This window comes from Thrips palmi, unplaced genomic scaffold (genome assembly GCF_012932325.1).
Source record: "Thrips palmi isolate BJ-2018 unplaced genomic scaffold, TpBJ-2018v1 HiC_scaffold_19, whole genome shotgun sequence".
Classification (NCBI taxonomy): Eukaryota; Metazoa; Arthropoda; class Insecta; order Thysanoptera; family Thripidae; genus Thrips; species Thrips palmi.
In genome coordinates, this window is record NW_023144628.1 from 9934842 (window position 1) to 9953082 (window position 18241).

Sequence of the window (18241 nt, forward strand, 5' to 3'; positions counted from 1 at the left end):
CCGCCACCGCCGGCCGTGCCATGTGTTGCTCCTGTCATGAAGACGCCATGATGACTGCAGGGCGTCGTGAGGTGTCGTGAGGCGTCGTGACTGATGATGGCCATGACGACGAGCTTCGATCGCCGCACCTAGCGTCCGCGCGGGTCACCGGGGGTCGGGCCGGGCCGGGCCGGGTCGGGCTGGGCCGGGGGCGTCGCTGCAGCGGCAGGAGCGCCAACGACATCCTTCATCATTACTACTGCCCCGGGCGCGGGCGGCGCGGGCGGCGGGCGGCGCGGGTTCGCGTCGCGGCGAGGGGACGCACGAATTGCGCCACGGCGGCCTCGAAGTCGTTTCGTCGCTCTGTCCCAGTCGCACTCACGGGGCGCCTGGCAGGGGTGCGAGAGGGACAGGGCGGCGTTGGCGGCGCGGCGGCGACACCTCTTCCCCGGAGGCCGCCGTCAATCCTTTCGGCCTCTTTCGGGCTGACAGAGTGAGAGAGTAAGAGAATGCGTGCGGTCGTCATGGCTGGCTGCTGACAACAAGACACTGTCAGGTGTTACGGTGACAAGGCGCTAGATTAATGCCCCTAAACGGGCCAACCCGAACGGCCGCGCCGCGACGCGACGCAGGCCGCCCGGAGCACGTCCTGGCCGTCCTGGCCTGCGAACGCCACGACTTCCAATTTGGAACAGCGCGCCAGAACGCCGACGGGGAAGTCCTGCGGGCTAGTAGCTGAGTGCGAAGAATCTCTCTCACACTCCTGGAGCGTCCCCTAGGCTTGCGAGAGAGAGGGTGCGGTCGCCAAGCGGTGCCGCACAGTGGGCCAGAAACCGGCGGAGGCGGCCAAAATTTTAGACGCGTTTTGAGCTCCAGAGTCGCTAAGCAAGCCTCGAACCGAACGTGTGACCCCACCAATGGATTCCTCGTCCGGAGAGCAATCCATTGGTGGGGTCACACGGTCGGTTCGAGTCCTATTTAGCGACTATGGAGCTCAAAACGCGTCTAGAATTTTGGCCGCCTCCGCCGGTTTCTGGCCCACTGTGTGCCGGGCCGTTTGGGTCGCACTTTGTACCGCCGTGGTGCCGCGTCTGCGGCCTGCTCCGCCCGCTCGGCCTGGCCGCCGCACGACGACGCAGCGCGCCGCCTTTAATAGACATTAGCGTTTGATAAGTGCCGCTAGAGGGGACTGGTGGTCGGCCGGGCCTCTTCGGGGCGGCCGGGGCACAGCGCGTGAGGTCGTCACGGGCTGCTGCTGCCAACAACACACTGTCAGGTGCGACTAGCTAGTGCTCGCTGGCGGTGCTGGCGGTGCTGGGGGGAGGGAGAGTGTCGTCGTGGAGGCCAGGCCGGCCGGCCCAAAGGACTTCCCTGGAAAAGCCCTGGCGGTGATGATGGCAGCCAACCGGGAACCGGGGCGCCGCGAAGGACCCCGCGCAACTCGCGGCCCTTCCGCGCGCTGCGCCTCCAGTCGCCTCCAGCGCCGTCTGCGAGTGTGCCGCCGGTGTGCCGCCGGTGTGCCGCCGGTGTGCCGCCACTGGAAGAGAAATAAAAAGGGCTGCCGGGAAAACGGGGGCCGCGCCTGCGTGCTGCATGCCGCTGCATGGCGTTGCATGGCGTTCCGTTCCGATGGCTGGACCGACACCTGTCTCTGACTCCCCGTCCCCTGTCCTGTCCCCTTCGCGTCCTGACTCGACTCCCCTCCCCCGCAGCGCCGCAGCCGCAGACACGCACAAAAATTAAACCTCTCCAAAAACACTCTCCACGCCCGCGCGGCCAGCACGCCAGTGTGGGATAGGACGCGCAGGCTCGCTCCGGGCAGGCCTGCAGCCTGATTCAGATAGTCGTTTTCGTCCCTTTGTCTCTCTCGCACTCATGCGGCGTCCCGTATCGGAGCGAGAGAGAGACAGAGCGACGAAGACGGACTCTCTGAATCAGTTGCAGGCTAAGTCTCGGTCTACTCTGAGGATGCCGTCGGCGGCACGCCGTCGTGGCCTCCAACACCTCTGGGCGTCGGGAGGGTCGCGACGACAAACAGGCGGCCGATTAGGGTGGAGGGCGCGGGAGACAATGGCTCCTCGGTGACCTCTCAAATGGGCAATGGGCCATTGACTTTGGATGATTGGCGCCGCGCAGCCACACGCCACGCCACTGCACGCCCCGCCCCGCCCCTCGGCGACACGGTCATGTTTTATTCAACGTCGCCGGTGGCACGTGCCCCAATGGGACTTGCCCGGCGGTGCCCTGCGCGGTGATAACGCCCCGATGCCACTCGTCTGTCCGTCCGTCTGTCCGCGGCGCCGGAAGCGGAAGCACACAAGGTATACTCGTCGGACGCGCCGAGTCAGACACAGCGAGCCCCGGTGGTGCAATCGGTTAGCGCACCGCACTTACAGGACAGCGTGTGTGAGTTCGAGCCTCGCCTGCGGCCCGAGACTCGAATGCGGAGTATTGTGGCTGGGCCTCAAAATTGGTTCAAACGGGGTAGGACGTGTAGAAATGGCGCTTCTGTCTGACTTTTGGCGGCCTCTGCGTCCAATCAACGCCAGAGCGGCATGTCCTCCAGGGCCTCCAGGACCCTGGATGCACCTGAGTGCAGTGCAGTGCTGCCGGCGCGCTTGGCAGTGGCGTGGCCCATGGGCCCGTGGCCCGGCGCCCCGGTGCGCTGGGTGGGTGTGCTTGGTGTGCTGTGCGCGCACCGGCCGCGCTCTTCGCTCCGCGCTCCGCGGTGTGCAGCGCAGGGACCGTGAACGCCACGGTCCGTCGACTGGCAAGGCTGGGCCGCGCTGGGCCGCGCTGGGCCGCCATGGGCTGCAGCAGACTCATTCCGAACAGTGCTTTCGTCGCTCTGTCTCTCTCGCACTCATGGGGTGGTCCGTAGGGGTGCGAGGGAGACAGAGTGACGAAGCAGCGTTCGCAATCAGCCTGTGGCGACCAGAGCACGCTAGCGGGCTCATTCCGAGCACCGCTCTCGTCGCTGTCTCTCTCGCACTCCGCGTGCCGTCGGCATGCCGTCGGGGTGCTCGGCAGCGGTAAAGGCCGCGAAAGGCGACGTGCCCGGGGACGTCGCGGACGTCGACGCCCAGGCCGGCAGTCTGCTGGAGCGTCTCCAGAGCCATGCGGCAGCATTGCGGCTCAGTGAGCCTGCCAGCCGGCCTGCCAAAGCTTTACAAGCCCGCTGCCAAATGGCCGTCGTGGACGACGCGACGCTCGATGGCGAGTCGGGCTGGAGACCCGCATCGGCCAAGGCATCGGCCGTCCGCGAACGCGACCAAAGTGCGGACTCGAGGAACGCACACGGCGGACGGTTACAAGTTCGAAACGAAAAGGCGTCGATGAGCAGAGCAGCTTGGCTGGGAAAACGAGAGCTCGTCCAATTTGTCATCCTCGGAACTCTATTCCGGCATTCCTCGCGTCCCCGTCGGACACCGCCACGCCGCCGCGGTGGACAGCGAGACCTCCCTGGACCATGAGAGCGGCCGCGGCCCGCGGTACCCACAGCGGGGCTAGCGGGGCCCCCGGGCAGGACAGGCGGCACGACCCGGGTGGAGAAGCACCGAAAAAGCGAACCCGCCACCAAAAAACGCTCAGTCGGGATGGACGGGAACGAAAGGGCGACGTGGGGAACGTGAGGGGCAGCGGCAGCGCGGCAGCAGCCCGATATCGGATCTCGCGGTGACTGGTGACGTGGGTGGCGGACCCCGCCGGCCAGGGCGGCCACGGGCAGGGCCGACCGCCGGCCGGAGAGTAGCGCCGTGAGAACCGAGAACGGCCGCCGCCGAGCCTCCCCTTGGACACCGCCGAGGCCGCCGCCGAGGCCACCGAGGCCCTACGCCACCATTTTTTCCGCCCCTTCTCCGCGTCGTTCCCATCACGACCTCCACGGTGAGTCCGGGATGCCGCCGCCGGGACAGTCGCATGGACCACTTTGCCTCACGCACACACACGCACGCGCGACGCATAAACAATTGAATGATCGCTCTTCCCTATCCCGATCCGCCTCCTCGCCGCCGCGCCGCCACGCCGTGTGGTCACACCCCTTTCCCACCGCCACACGCCGCGCCGAGGCGCCGCCGGGCCAGCGGGCTGAGAGCTCCTCTCTCTCTCCCACCCCTGCGCGGCGCGGCGAGGCGCCCCGAGAGTGCGAGCGCCTTGTGCCATCCGCCATGCAAATGGCGACAACATTGTTCGGTGCAAAGTGCGCGGCCGGTGGAGGCACGGCGGCGCTCTGTCTCTCTCGCACTCCAGGGGCGTCCCAGGGGATGCGACGTGGCGGATTGGCTATCCTCTGGCTGCCCGCCTTGATGTCGCCGTCGCCCCGTCTGTCCATTTTCCGCGTGACGTGCGACGGCTGCACTAAAAGGCCTCCGCCGGCCGGCCGGCCCGAGGCGCTGCTGGACGCCCCGCCCCGCCCCGCCCCGCCCGCCCCCCCCCGCCCCGCCCCGCCTTGCGGACTCGCCGGGATTCAATTACCCGGCCGGAAGCAAAGGGTTGGCGATGGGAAGGCGATAGCGCGGGAGAAGACAGAAGACGCGCCCCAGACCATTTTTAACGTTTTCCCTATCAGCATTTCATTACCTGTATCACTACAAATTAGAGCCCCCCCTTTAATTGAGTTCACACACGTTAGGTTAGGCGCGCTCGCGTCGCCCCGAGGGGAGGGGGCGGAGGGGCGGAGAGGGGCGGGGCAAGGCGAAAGGGTTGAGGTTGAGGCGACGGCGTCGCGGCGCGGCGCGGCCGTGAGAGACTCCGGCGTCATTACGACGTCCATCGGGGTGCCGGAGGTGCCGGACAGCCCCTGTCACACTCGCTCTGTCTCTCTCGCGCCTATATGGGGTGCCCCTGGGCGCGAGAGAGACAGAGCGACGAAAGCACGGTTCGGAATCGCCCTGCTGTCACACTGATTGCACACAGACTCGAGACTCGGCACCCTCGTCTTCATTTCCGGATTGACACCATGAGAGACTCCATGGACTGGAGGGCCTCCTGGAGGGACTCGGGGACGCCAGCGCAACGGCCAAAGTGTGGACTTGTTGTAATGACTGGACATTCATTTCCGAAGCGCGGCGTTTAGACGGCTTCACGGTCATGAACCTGGAGGAACCCGGGCGTCATCTTCCAGTCCGTCGCGCACGGCGTCCGAGCGCCTCGCGGCACTCACCACGTTCACGAAGTCCTGGAAGGTGATGGCCGTCGTCTTCCGTTCGGCGGCCTTCTCGGCCAGGATGAGCTGCTTGTTGGCCGGCACCTGGTTGCAGAACTCGGGGTCGCGCAGCACCAGCTCGAAGTCCTCCCAGGGGATCTCGCCGAAGCCCTCCGGATCGTACTGCGGGAACAAGAACAATTCAGTCGCTCGCTCGGCTTTCGTGATGAGACGGGGACGTTTCCAGTCAGTGTGCGACAAATCTTGCCCCCGTCATAGAATGGGGGTGTTCAAAAATCAAGGAAACGGGAATGGACAGGCGGCAGGGCTGTCAGAGCAGACGCAGACGACACCGGCCGGTGGGCGGAGGCGGTGCCGCGCGACGAGCACGTCGCGCCACCTAGCGGCCGAAGCCTGAACCACCACGCCGCGGTGCGCATACCCCGCTTGACAGAGACTCTAGGCTGCACAGCTGGCGCGCCTCTACCGTAGCGATACTCCGCGACTCGGCTGTCAGCTGTTTCCGTAGTGTAGTGGTTATCACGTGTGCTTCACACGCACAAGGTCCCCGGTTCGATCCCGGGCGGAAACACATTTTATGTACGTTTTCCTCGCACGCTGTGCTGGCATGAGATGTTGTGGCCACTAAAGAAGATTGAATTACCTTGTCGAAAAGCTGCCTCCATTTCTGCAATGGAAAAGAATAGTAGATTAGACTGGTGGAATCGTTGATAGTACACAGGTGATTCCCAGAGCAGGCGACTTACGTCGTTGAGCAGCACTCTCCGCAGCTCCGACTCGTCCACGTCCGAGTCCCCCAGCATGCTGGTGTCCCGGTTGCTGTCCACGGTGAAGACGCCTCCGTTGGCCAGCCCCATGCCGCTGCCGAGAGCGCTGGCACTGGCGCCTAGGGCGAGTCCGCTCCCGAGTCCGCTTCCAAGCCGGCTTCCCGGTCCGCTTCCCAGGCCGCTGCCCATGCCGCTCATGGTGCCGCTGCCCATGTGGTAGGAGACGTGGCCGATGTTGAGCAGGCCCAGGTTGACGTTGCTGCCGCCCCCGGGAATGCCGCCCCCGGGCGCCACCAGGTGGTCGCTGGAGCGCGGCGCCGGCGGGGGCCGCAGGATGATCTCCGGCCTGGCGGGGCGGGGCGGCAGGGCGGCGGGGACGCGGGGCGGGGCGGGCCGAGCGGGGGCGGTGGTGTCTTCGTCCAGGTCCGTCTCCGTGAAGGTCCTCTCCGTGGAGCTGCCCCTGGGCAGCGTGCCGGCCACCGTGCGGCGCGGGGGCGTGGGCGCGTCGGAGCACACCGTGTCGAACGAGGACTCGAGCGGGCTGGGCCTGGTCGGCCTGGACGCCCTCACGAAGCCCATGGCCTCGTCCACGTCCGTCTCGAAGCGCTGCATGTGCGTGGCGTGCATGGTGCGGGGCAGCGTGCGGAAGCGGCGCGGGCTGGGGCTGGGCGTCGGCGCCATGTCGATGTCCGTCTCCTTCGACGAGCACGTACGCTTGGCGAGGTCCGCGGCCCGCGCCGCCGCCGCGGGGCTGATCTCCTTGTCCAGGTCCGTCTCCAGGAAGACCTGCATGGGTCTGCGCGATGGCGGAGGCAGCGTGTTGGACCGCGGCGGCGGCGGCGGCCCGGCCAGCACGGCGTCCAGGTCCGTCTCCAGAGGAGCGGGTCGCCACAGGCGCCGCCACTGCACGTCGATGTCCGTCTCCATGAGCCACTGCCTTGCCTCGGACACGTAGGAAGGCTCATCGGCGACGTTCGCGGTGGCCGCGGTCGACGCGGTGGTCGCGGGGAGGCGCTTGCGCCGGGCGGGCGTCGGCGGCCCGCGGTCCGTCTCGGGGAAGGCCGTGCTCTCCACCGCCTGCCCGGCGTGCCCGGCGTGCGCCACCAGGGTCCTCTTGGCGGGCACGGGAGTGCCGCCGGCCGCGCCCCGCGCCTGGCTCTTGGGACTCTGGCCCTCCGGGGAGGAGCCGTCCTTGGTGTCCTTCAGGAGGCTGGGCGCCCCCGGCAGGTACACGCTGGGCCACGACAGGCGCATCCCTGCGGCGGAACAAGAAACAGAGTCAGTCGATTGGCGTCAAATATAGCCCTTCGTCCGAACATGTAGGCGAGGCGGCCACCATCGACCTGCGGTGATGTGGTCTGATGGGGTGGGCGTCAACGGGGTGCGTCCGAGCATCCGGGTGCCCTCGCATTGCCCCTTAAGGTGGAGGCTGGGTAGGCAGTCCCGGACGCTGCCCTGCTCGACGGGACAGCATATCCTCACGGCGCGCGGCGCCTGCGACTGCCAGCACTGCGACACCCCTCTCCCCTCCCCGGGGTTACAGATCACAGAGCACAGGGCACAGGGCAATCTAGCAAGGCCCCCAGCAGGCTCGTTCCGAACAGTGCCGACTCTCTCTCTCTCTCTCTCTCTCTCTCTCTCTCTCTCTCTCTCTCTCTCTCTCTCTCTCTCTCTCTCTCTCTCTCTCTCTCTCTCTCTCTCCGACTCGCCCCGTTCCACAGGGGTGCGGGAGAGACGGCGGCGCACTGTTCGGAGGTTCGGAGTCAGGGAGACAGGCAAGGTGTCGGGGCGGCAGTAATCACACATGGGTCCCCGGGGGCTGTCGGCCCGTCGGTACGGCCGTTCGGCCTGCTTGCCCTGCAGCCCGTGACACGCTGCCACTGCGCCCCGCCGCTTTCCTCCCCATTTCGACACCGTGCCCGTGGGGAGAGGGGACGTGTCCGAGGGGAGGCCGCGGCCTCGGCGTGCAGGGCCTGCAGGGCGTGGCGCGCGTCCCTCGGGCTCCGCATGGCTCCGCATGGCTCCGCACTGCGACCCTGCGAGGGGAGGGCGGCGAGGCCAGCCGCCTGCTCCCGAACACCATTCTGTCCCTCTCGCACCCCAACGAGACGCCCGTGGGTGCGACAGAGATGCAGCGACGAGGCGCGACCCTCTGGAGTCAGTCCGCGGGGGTGGCTAGGCGCTGTGCTCGCTGCGCGTAGTGCCGCGCGAGGCCAGCGGCGAGACGTGGCAACGCGGCGCCGCGCGGAAGGAGACGGACCGCCTTTCCCTCATCTAAGGGTCCGCGGTGATGTAACGCGCTTCATCGAGTCTTTGTCATAACACAACAGGCAAGGCTGGCAAGGGGGAGGCAGCAAGGGGCGCCGCGCCTGCGCCCTCACTTCCTGGGTCAAGCGGCGGGTTCGAACCGCTCGGCGTACGTTCTCGCTAAAGTGAGCTGGCGGGAAGACCACTCGAAAAGGCTGGCGTATGGGCGATTCGGATGGACAGGCAGAACGCTTGAAAAGACAATCTTTCGTGATTGGGTAACCAGACCGAGTGCTGTTTACATGGTCCTCAACAGCCGTCCATCGTGTGGAGGGAACGTAAGGCCTCACGAGAACATTTAGAGACGCATTGACGGACGCGTTGCCGTGCCACCTGGCGCGGTACCGGCCAAGTAACCAACCGCAAGTGTGTCTGTCCAGGCGAGCAGCAGCGGGGTTGACGGCCAGACGAAAGGGGTGCAGGGGGTCGTAGTCCATAATTAGGAAAGTGGCCCGAGAGAGAGAGAGAGAGAGAGAGAGAGAGAGAGAGAGAGAGAGAGAGAGAGAGAGAGAGAGAGAGAGAGAGAGAGAGAGAGAGAGAGAGAGAGAGAAAGCGGAAAGAGGGGAGTGGCCACGGCCCGCGGGCGGCAGTCCCGCAGGAACACAGCCGACAGGTCCGACAGAGACATGTAGGGCCTCCGCGGGCTTCTGACCGCCGCGCCATTACAGAGAGTGTACCGACGTCAGAACGGGGCCGTCCGTCAGTCGGAGTTTTTCCCGGGATGATCTATTTTTGATCCGCCGCGCCGCCGGGCGATGCGACGCGATGCGACGTGATGCGTCCGCGGTCTAGTCGCCGGCGGAGTGCCGCGTCGGTCCCGGGGATGGAATGGGTAAGGGCAGGCTATTGCCCCGCTATTGATCGCGCATCGCATCGCGCCAGCGCCACGTTAGACTCGCTGTGTGTCGCACAGTGTGGCTGCGGTGCGGTGGCAGGGAGCGGGCAAAGCCTTTCGCTGGCGCTAGCTGGCGCCGGGCTGCCGGCACAAAGCCCCTCGCCTCCCACGCCGCGCTGCCGGAGGGGCCCCTCCAGCCTCCAGCCGCCCTGTCTCTCTCGCACCCCTGCGGGACGCGAAGCACCGTAATTCTGAGTGGTTCTGAGTCAGACTGCGGGCTGGCTGCGACCCCCGCAGGACGTGGCGGCCGTCGGCAAGGGGTGCACGTGCACCCGGCCGCTCCAGTGCCGCCCCACCCCGCGCCGCCCCGCGCCGCCCCGCGCCGCGATGCCGCAACGGGCTTTGCGCAACACCATGCCGCCCCGCGTGCACGCTTGCACCACGAGCTATCCGCTACTTCGAACCCCCTCGAGTGCACGCCTGGGACCGGCCGTAAACACACGTCCTTTCATTACTCTGTCTCTGTCGCACTCTGGAGCACCGCGGCTCCGCCGTGTGGGTGCGACAGAGACAGCGCGACACGCCGCTCTTCGGAATCCCGCACGACTGATCCACTTCTTGACCTACCTGACGGAAAGCCCCCCGTGCACGGCCCCCGTCAGACTGTAGGGCTGCAGGGCCTGGGCCCGTGGGGGTGGTGCACACCGCGGCGCCGGGTCCGGCCCGCAGCGAGGCGGAGGCGGCCTTGACACTGAGACTGAGGGGGCGTCGGGGCGTCCACCTCGCGGCCCGTGCAATGACTCCCTTGATGCTGGCCACGCCGCTGCAGCAGGCCCCACCGACCCCACAGGGGGCCTCGCGCTAACCTCCACGCCCACGTTTTGCCCAGTGCAGGGCCCAGTGCAGGGCCCATCCCACAGTGGGCCAGAAGACCGATGGAGGCGGCCAAAACTCTAGACGCGTTTTGAGCTCCAGACCAGAGTCACTCAACAGGCCTCGAACCGAACGTGTGACCCCACCAATGGATTCCTCGTTCGGAGAGCAATCCATTGGTGGGGTCACACGTTCGGTTCGAGGCCTGGTTAGCGACTCTGGAGCTCAAAGCGCGTCTAGAATTTTGGCCGCCTCCGCCGGTCTTCTGGCCCACTGTGCATCCCACTCACATGGCGTGCACTGCACACCCTCCACCCACTCACCGTCGGCCTCCTTCTCGCTGTCGTTCTCGCTGTCCGTCATGGCTGTCACTCAGTTCCCATCCACGGACAGGCGCGAGGCGCACCGGCACGGCGCAACACCCCGCCGGTTGGTACTCCACTCCACGCGGCGGCCCGCGACGCGTTCGAACGGGTCGACGCGGTACTCCTCGACGGCGCGCTGCACTCGGACGCTCCGGGGCCCCGGTTCGCGACGAACTCGACGACGACGACGACTTGGCCTCGCGGAGCGCGTGCCTGGCCCGGACCGGCGCGGCCCGGTGCGTCTGCACTTCTGTTTTGGTCCTGCAGGGCCCGGCTGCCCGGCGAGGGCTAGAGGACCGGCGCGGCGTAGCGCAGCGCAACGCGCACGGGTCGATACCGGCTCCGCTAGCTCCGCGAGCCGCCGCGGACCGCGGGTAGGGCGGCAACCCTCCGCCGCCGCGTCGCCACCCCGTCATGCACCGCGGCCAGCGTCCGCCCCCACCCCGACACCCCGCCGCCTCTGCGCCTGTGGGTCCTTCCCTTCGCTGCATCCCTCCCTCTGGGCGGGCTCCCTGCTGCTAGGCCTGGCGGGCCGTTCTAGCAGGGCGATTCCGAGTCGCTTCGTCGCTCTGTCTTTCTCGCGCCTTCCCGGGACGCCCCACAGTGGGCCAGAAACCGGCGGAGGCGACCAAAACTCTAAACGCGTTTTGAGCTCCAGAGTCGCTAAATGGGACTCGAACCGAGCGTGTGATCCCACCAATGGATTGCTCTCCGGACGAGGAATCCATTGGTGGGGTCACACGTTCGGTTCGAGTCCTGTTTGGCGACTCTGGAGCTCAAAACGCGTCTAGAGTTTTGGCCGCCTCCGCCAGTTTCTGGCCCACTGTGCGCCCCACGGATGCAAAGGACAGAGCGCCGAGCGGCACAGGTGAGGCACTTCGACTGCGAACTTGAACCTCGGCCCCATCTCAGTGGGAGTAACCACAAAGCGCGAAGACTGCGCTGCTTTGAACGTCCCGCGGCGAGTTGGAAACCCGTTTCGAAAAATTTGCAGTGCAGAATCGCATGGATGCGTCCGACCATTCAAGTCTGTTTATATCAGCTTCTTTTCCCCGCCACGAAACGCTGCGGTGCGGAGCGTGCTGAGCGGATGCAGCGAGGCTACTCCACCGGGTATGAGAAACTTAGCCTGCGGAGAGGCAGGGGAAGGGGAGGGGGAATCGTACTAGCGGTAGCGGCACGACGACGAGACGGGGGCGGTCAAGGTCGTAACTGGAACCGAAGGAAACACGAATCGAATCGTACGTGGATAAGACAGAAGCCTCGCCAATGCAATCGATCCAGACCGCATTCCGTTCGTCGCTTGGCCGGAACGTCCTCAACGGCTGTGCTCGCTCCCTACATTCCACAAATTTCCTCAACATGCCTGTCAAAGTGAGTACTTCGCGTGCACCAGGTTAAGGGAAATGCAGTCGGTAGTCGGCGACTGGAGGTGTATTGATTTTTATCTCTGCCGAACCGGCGTGGCATGATATGACTTGCATGATCAGGGTTCAGGCGTTCTAGGAGATGTCCTTTTGCTCAAGGCCTAGTTGATCAAAGTCTGCGTCATCTGTCGAATGACATTGTATTTTCTGTGCTTGAAAGCTGTAAGATCCTCTTTTCCCTGAATATCTGTGTTTTCTCTCAACACTCTCCTTGTTTTGTGCAGGTTGGAGATAAGGTGCCCAGCGTTGATCTGTATGAGAAGTCGCCTGCCAACAAAGTGAACTTCGCATCGCTTTGTGATGGAAAGAAGGTGGTCGTCTTTGGTGTACCTGGTGCCTTCACCCCAGGATGCTCAAAGGTAATTACAAAAGGGATGAAATAAATTACCTATATTTATTTATTTTCTCTTTTTGATTATTTATTGTCATTTTTCTTTCAGACTCATCTCCCAGGTTATATTGCTGATGCTGACAAACTGAAATCTCAGGGTGTGAGTGAAATTGTTTGCATTTCTGTAAACGATGCATTTGTCATGGATGCTTGGGCCCAAGCTCACAAAACTGAAGGCAAAGTGAGTGTTTTGCCACCTCTGTATAGACAGTTTGGAAAGTCATCCTCTAAATTTGGCGTACTCATTATTGTGTCATGTCCTCGCTTTTCAGGTGCGCATGTTAGCTGATCCAAGTGCCCAGTTGACCAAAGAGTTAGGGCTGGAACAAGATCTCCCTCCTCTTGGTGGTATCAGATCCAAGAGATTTTCGATGGTGGTGGAGTCAGGTGTTGTAAAATCTTTGAATGTGGAGCCTGATGGCACTGGTTTGTCATGCTCCCTGGCCAGCAAGCTCTCCGTTTAAACAACAGTTAAGGTTCTTTTCAACATTCTCACGTTTGATTTTAAATGAAACAGAGTTCAGAATTAAAACAATTCCTTTATTCTGTCACTTAGGCATGTACACCAGTGTTAAATAAATTTGAAATAGACCAAAAAGCCTACAAGTTTTATTTTATTTTATCACCCTCAAGAAAAATCAATGTTGCTTACAAGTAACTTCATTTTGACTTGAACTAGTTAAATTGAATAAGTTAAAAATAAGTTAATGGTACAGGCAAAAATTTTAAATACATAATCAGTCTTGCTTTGGGGCTTTCACACTTAGCCTCATCCATATGAATGAATTTTTAGTCTCTGGAGGATTTGTAGGAGGATAGGGAGTGTTACGGGCTTTATAATAGTCTGATGGGGCATGCATAACAAATTCCATACATTCTAATTTTCTGGGGATGTCTTCATCAGGTCCTATAACAAAGGGTGAACAGTGAAATTAAGCATGTAAAGGCAAATATGTGAATCATGAGTATACAACTCCCTTACCTATAACATAAGTTGCAGGATCAAAGCCTTCCTCCGGCTCAGGGCTTGCGGTGGTTGGAAGCAGCCACGTAATTACAGCACTTTTCTCGCAATATTGATCAGTGAGAAGACCTCTTATTTGAGCATAAAAGATGCCACCTTCAATATCTTGTAAGGAAACAATGTCACCAACTTGAATGTAGCTTCCCTAAAAGATAAGAAGTTGACAAGGTAATCAGAATGCAACAGAAACAGCCCCTACTTCAGTATAAGAGTTAACAAGTTAGTAGTACCTTATGAAACACATAATTACTGGTGACGGGAGACGTAACAGCGCCTGGGGCCTTCTGAGGCTGCCAAATAGAAGCAAATAATTAATGCAGAGCACTGCTGTATCTTGAGAAGAAAAGGAATCGTTAAGGGACATCTTAACTTACAGTTTTCTTGAAGATGATCCTGCGACCTTTCCCTTTGGGTGTGTATGGTTTGGGTAGGGCGAAGGGGTTCAGTCTTGTTTTGTAGTTTCTTGTGGTGCGGGTACTTTTCCTTGCACTCTTAGGATCATTGTCTGAAGCAGTCTTATTGTTTGAAGACTGGTCACGACAGGATCTCAGTTTGTTGTTTCGCTGCTGTTCCACACATTCATTACAGATAAAACCATCTTCTGTTTTTCTCCACATAAAAGAATCTGTCTTCTCGCATTGAAAGCATTTTGGTTTCAGCCCAAACGGCATGTTTGAAGCTTCAAATTAGACAAGCTGCACTGAAATTTGTCACTGATTCATAAGCACACACAACCTATTCCCAAATTAAAATACACTAAAATATCTTCTGTGATGATGAAATCAACATCACAGGAATTTATCTCATAGATTCAAAGCATGATCGCATATTGGTAAAAGAAACCACACTCCCACACATTCCGATAAAATGTTAAAAAGGCTTCTACAGGGATAAATAAACCCCTGATTTCACCCGTTGTCAAAGATCCCATGCAGTGCGCATAACGGTAAATCGCTTATTTGCAGGTAGGCGAACGAAACCTCGAGTCCTTTGTTTTTGTTTTTGTCTGCTCGTCGTAGGAGGCAGCAGCAGGAGACAAGACGTGCTGTAGCGAACTTCTTCTTTGAAGATCAATCACTCAGTCTTCTCTTCATTTGTGCCGAGCACTGTAAGTTGTCGCAATCATTTTATCTGTCTTGCTCATCGAGGTAACTCCGTTGACAGGCCTTCGTACCCTTTACCTTTCACATCGCGACGCGCCCGTCGCCCGTGTCTTCTGCGCAATCGATTCGCTTGGTTTCCTTTTAACAGTTTCGCGTAGCGTTTCTCCTGTTACTGCCACAGTGAATCTCACTGCCTACAACTTTGACTTTTAATAGTCTTTGAGTGTTGATCGCTTGCGTGACCCGGAGTGACCCGTAACAGCTCATGAGCTCATGATCTACGTCCATGACATCATCATTACTCTTGGTCTTGTTCTTTTGTCTTCCAGAACTGTAATCATGCCGATCCCCAGGGCTAAAGCAGCTGAAGCTGTCGATGACATTAGTGTGGATGAGGTTAAGAAAGAAGCCAAGGGCTTCATTGACAAAATCATTAAAGATGTTGGTAAAACATCGGCCACTCAGCAAATTGCAATTGGCACTGCGTCAGGCTGGTAGGTTTTAGAATTTCAATTACTTTGTTTCTCATTCTAGATATTCAATCTATTAACTGAAACTTTTGTTCCAGGTGTACTGGTTATCTTGCCATGAAAGTTGGAAAGGTTGCCGCTGTTGCTGCGGGGGGTGGTATTTTACTTCTTCAGTTGGCCGCACACAAAGGCTACATTAACATCAATTGGGACAAATTATGCCGTCAAGTTGACAAAGCTACTGATAAAATTGAGAAGGAAGCCACAGGCAAGGGTCCAGGATTCATGGATAAGGTATTCTACGTTTTACACCTTTCGTAATTTTTATTTCAAAATGTAGAGCCTGGTAACTTCCATAACTTTTCGAACAGCCCAGAACTTGACTGGGTTTTGACCCATAGGTTGAATCTTGACTATACTTTACATTTGTCTCTATAGGTAAAGGAGTATGCCGCCAAGAATTCTTACCTGGCTGCTGGCTTTGCTGGGGGCTTTCTCATTGGTGTGGCTACATCGTAACATGTATGTTTAAATGTGATGCTCTACCTCACCAAGTGATGGCCTCTAGTTATTTCTAGTTACTTAGGTAAGAGCTTTAGGGGTGCTCTCTTCTCAATACTAATTTTTGTGTCTGCAATATCTGTTGCTTTGGGTGATGGACATGAACAGTAGCTGACTAGTATTGAAAGGATGGAAAATTTCCTTGGTGAATATTGCTGCAGCCAAAGCCATAACTTTGTTTGAAGATAATTAAATTATTATTGTATTTATTACATAATTTGGGATCATGAGAGAATCTGTCCGATCCTGATATGATTCCACAAGATTCAACCTTAGCTTCATAGTGAATAGGGACCATTTGCTGATGTTTTTGTAACCTTATTATAATGTGCTTCATGTGGCAAAAATTTCATGTGTTTCAGATGGAGAGATTTGTTGACCGCAAACTGGACAAGGCAGAAGATGCTCTTCGTAACAACAAGCGCAAAGCCCGTCGCTGGTGGAATTCATTGTCAAAGGAGGATGGATCTTTTGAAATTACTAAGTCCCACATATTCCATACTGGCTTTTTCTTGGGCCTTGCTATCTCTCTTGTGATTCACCGTCGCTAGAAGTCCATGTTCGTGTAACAACTCACAGCACAGGAGAGTTAGCTGTCTCTTGTCTCTTTCATGGTGATAAGGATATTTTGTCTCAGTATTTTCTTTAAGTATTTATCAAAATCAACCCTATGTTTTTATTTAATACTTAAGTCTTAGCTGGGAGAGAATAATGTTTTTGGGGCATTGTGAGCTCAACAAAGACTTGATTTTCTTTCTTTCTCTTGTGTGAATACATGTTATCTTGATCAGTTAAGAAAGACCTCAATACATCCTAATGTGCTATTCCAATTATGACATAAATAAGTTAGTTATTTTTTTTGTGTTAAGTATATACTGTTTTCAGTTTCCCCAAAAGCTGACATCCTTGTGACATCTAATTCATGCTATTGTTAGTTAACAATGCATTCAATTCTTCCCATTTCCTCTATGCCTTGTTAATATGCTGCACTTTTTAATTTTTACACAATGTTTAGAATCTCTTCTGCCTTTGTTTTATTATTTTGTGGTTTGACTGTTTCAATTTTCTTTGGCTTGCATTTTTATTTACTGTCATATCAATGGACCAACATTTAATATAGCTGTAAATCATTTACCAACTGTATATAATTTTTTTCTCACCACCACTTGAGGTGCAAACATGGAAGTTTATTCTAGATCCACCTTTACTTTTAAATGTCAACAATGCTGTTTATTTTGCCTAGTCTTTTATGTTGTAGTTTTTTTTTCTAAGAATAAAATAAGCAAACCCGATGAGGTGTTTGGTCCTTATTTGGCCCACCCACATTTCCTCATCATGATCCTCTCCAGAAAAGAGACTGTGTCTCACCACACCCGAGACGGTTTAGAGAGGACGCATTAACTGCTGCCGACGGGATGCGGCACCGGGGGCCAAACACGATGTCCCGATAAGACCAAGCGAGAAAGAGAGAGAGGCATGATAAAAGCAGCCGAGCGGGCTGAGAGGGAGAGGGAGCGTCAACTTGACCGCCAAACAAGGCAAGGCCGAGGGAGGGCAGTGGCGCGAGTGCGAGATTGGGCAAGAGAGAGAGAGTGAGTGAGAGAGAGAGCGCGTCGCCCGGGGCAGCAGCAGCAGCCGGGTCCTCCTTCGCGTCCTCCCTCGCATTCTGTCCCAACCGGTCGAGCCGCACGGACGCCGAGTCGAGCACCATGGCGACATCATTCGACTTCTCCGGCAAGCGCGTCGTCGTCACTGGCGCCGGCAGGGGTGAGTAAAACGTGCTGGTGTTTGAAGCCGCGGCCCAAGGGGCAAGGCCCACGCACGCGTGGCACCGCGTCTAAACCGTCTAAACGCAGCATCCCCGCATCGCAGGCATCGGGCGCGACCTTGTGATCGCCCTGGTGGCGGCCAAGGCGCAGGTGGTGGCCGTGTCCCGCACCCAGGCGCACCTGGACTCGCTCGCCGCCCAGCTGGGCGCGACCGCCAAGGCCTCCCTGCAGACCGTCGCCGTGGACCTGGGCGACTGGGACGCCACGCGCGCCGCCCTCGCCAACCTGGGCCCCGTCGACGGGCTGGTCAACAACGCCGGCGTCGCCTGCCTCGAGAACTTCCTGGAGATGACTAAGGAGGGCCTTAACACGTAAGGGCTTGGCGTTCTGGCGGGGAAGTCCCAAGCGCTTTGTTACTCGGGGGAAGTCGCTCCACGGGTTCCCGCCTTTGACGCAACTCCTGTTCTGCAGCACCCTCGACGTGAACCTGTCCGGCGTCCTCAACGTCAGCCAGCTCGTCGCCCAGGGCATGGTGAAGAGAGGCAAGGGGGGAAGCATCGTCAACGTCTCCTCGCAGGCTTCCATGGTACGCACCGCACGTCTCAATCGATGCGATTCGGGAAGCCGTCACTCATCAATCGCTTTCTCCTTTTCCTTTTCTCTTGACGTTTGTTGCCTGTTGTTGCAGGCGGCCCTCGCTAGCCACACGGCCTACGCCGCCTCCAAGGCCGGCGTGGATATGGCGTCGCGCGTCATGGCCCTGGAGCTCGGCAAGCACAACATCCGCGTCAACTGCGTCAACCCCACCGTGGTGCTCACCGACATGAGCATGCACTGGCTGGACCCCGTCAAGGGTGGCCCCATGATGTCCAAGATCCCCCTCGGCCGATTCGCCGGTCGGTACAGTGCAGAGTACAGTAGTCGACCATTAGCATTCCTGCTGTCGGTCTCTGATAAAAGGCTTTACTGTTCATTTGTTTTCCCCCTCTCGTGTTTCCAGAAGTCAAGGAGGTGGTGGATGCTATCCTGTTCCTCCTTAGCGACAACGCTGCCATGATAAACGCTGTGACCCTCCCTGTGGATGGAGGATTCCTCTCAACGTAATGAGTAAGGTTGTGGGTGTGTAAATTTAATAATAAAATAAAGATGAGAAGACAAAATTCTCTGATCTCTCTAAGGGAGGGGAAATAATGTATACTCAATTTA

General features: G+C 58.6%; 5 protein-coding genes and 1 non-coding gene across 6 annotated transcripts in view; 4 read left to right on the forward strand and 2 right to left on the reverse strand.

Annotated features, from left to right (window-relative positions):
• Positions 1 to 10303, reverse strand: part of LOC117646061 (protein rhomboid) — a 153744-nt gene extending 143441 nt beyond the window's left edge. The window contains exons 1-4 of the mRNA XM_034386725.1: positions 10249 to 10303; positions 5890 to 7166; positions 5787 to 5810; positions 5141 to 5305 (exon numbers count right to left, since the gene is read on the reverse strand). Of these exons, the coding sequence (XP_034242616.1) occupies positions 5141 to 5305; positions 5787 to 5810; positions 5890 to 7166; positions 10249 to 10288 (1506 nt within the window). The 5' untranslated portion in view covers positions 10289 to 10303. The remainder of the gene's footprint in view (positions 1 to 5140; positions 5306 to 5786; positions 5811 to 5889; positions 7167 to 10248) is intronic.
• Trnav-cac lies at positions 5642 to 5714 on the forward strand. The gene has a single exon. It is a non-coding gene; the product is annotated as a tRNA-Val (tRNA).
• A 1155-nt stretch (positions 10304 to 11458) lies between the features above and the next one.
• LOC117646602 (peroxiredoxin-5, mitochondrial) lies at positions 11459 to 12711 on the forward strand. Its single transcript, XM_034387652.1, has 4 exons — positions 11459 to 11664; positions 11942 to 12076; positions 12158 to 12289; positions 12381 to 12711. The coding sequence occupies exons 1-4, from the start codon at positions 11560 to 11562 to the stop codon at positions 12570 to 12572; spliced, it is 564 nt and encodes a 187-aa protein (XP_034243543.1). The 5' UTR covers positions 11459 to 11559; the 3' UTR covers positions 12573 to 12711.
• On the reverse strand, positions 12705 to 14069 carry LOC117646601 (GATA zinc finger domain-containing protein 1). Its single transcript, XM_034387651.1, has 4 exons — positions 13507 to 14069; positions 13363 to 13422; positions 13091 to 13277; positions 12705 to 13015 (listed from the first exon to the last, which is right to left on the reverse strand). The coding sequence occupies exons 1-4, from the start codon at positions 13801 to 13803 to the stop codon at positions 12846 to 12848; spliced, it is 714 nt and encodes a 237-aa protein (XP_034243542.1). The 5' UTR covers positions 13804 to 14069; the 3' UTR covers positions 12705 to 12845.
• A 16-nt stretch (positions 14070 to 14085) lies between these two features.
• Positions 14086 to 16561, forward strand: LOC117646603 (FUN14 domain-containing protein 1). Its single transcript, XM_034387653.1, has 4 exons — positions 14086 to 14240; positions 14565 to 14729; positions 14804 to 14999; positions 15629 to 16561. Exons 2-4 carry the CDS (start codon positions 14575 to 14577, stop codon positions 15815 to 15817), a joined length of 540 nt encoding a protein of 179 aa, XP_034243544.1. The 5' UTR covers positions 14086 to 14240; positions 14565 to 14574; the 3' UTR covers positions 15818 to 16561.
• Positions 16562 to 16875: 314 nt separating this feature from the next.
• Positions 16876 to 18226, forward strand: LOC117646600 (L-xylulose reductase). Its single transcript, XM_034387650.1, has 5 exons — positions 16876 to 17033; positions 17139 to 17406; positions 17507 to 17621; positions 17724 to 17931; positions 18036 to 18226. Exons 1-5 carry the CDS (start codon positions 16976 to 16978, stop codon positions 18137 to 18139), a joined length of 753 nt encoding a protein of 250 aa, XP_034243541.1. The 5' UTR covers positions 16876 to 16975; the 3' UTR covers positions 18140 to 18226.
• The last annotated feature ends 15 nt before the right edge of the window (positions 18227 to 18241 follow it).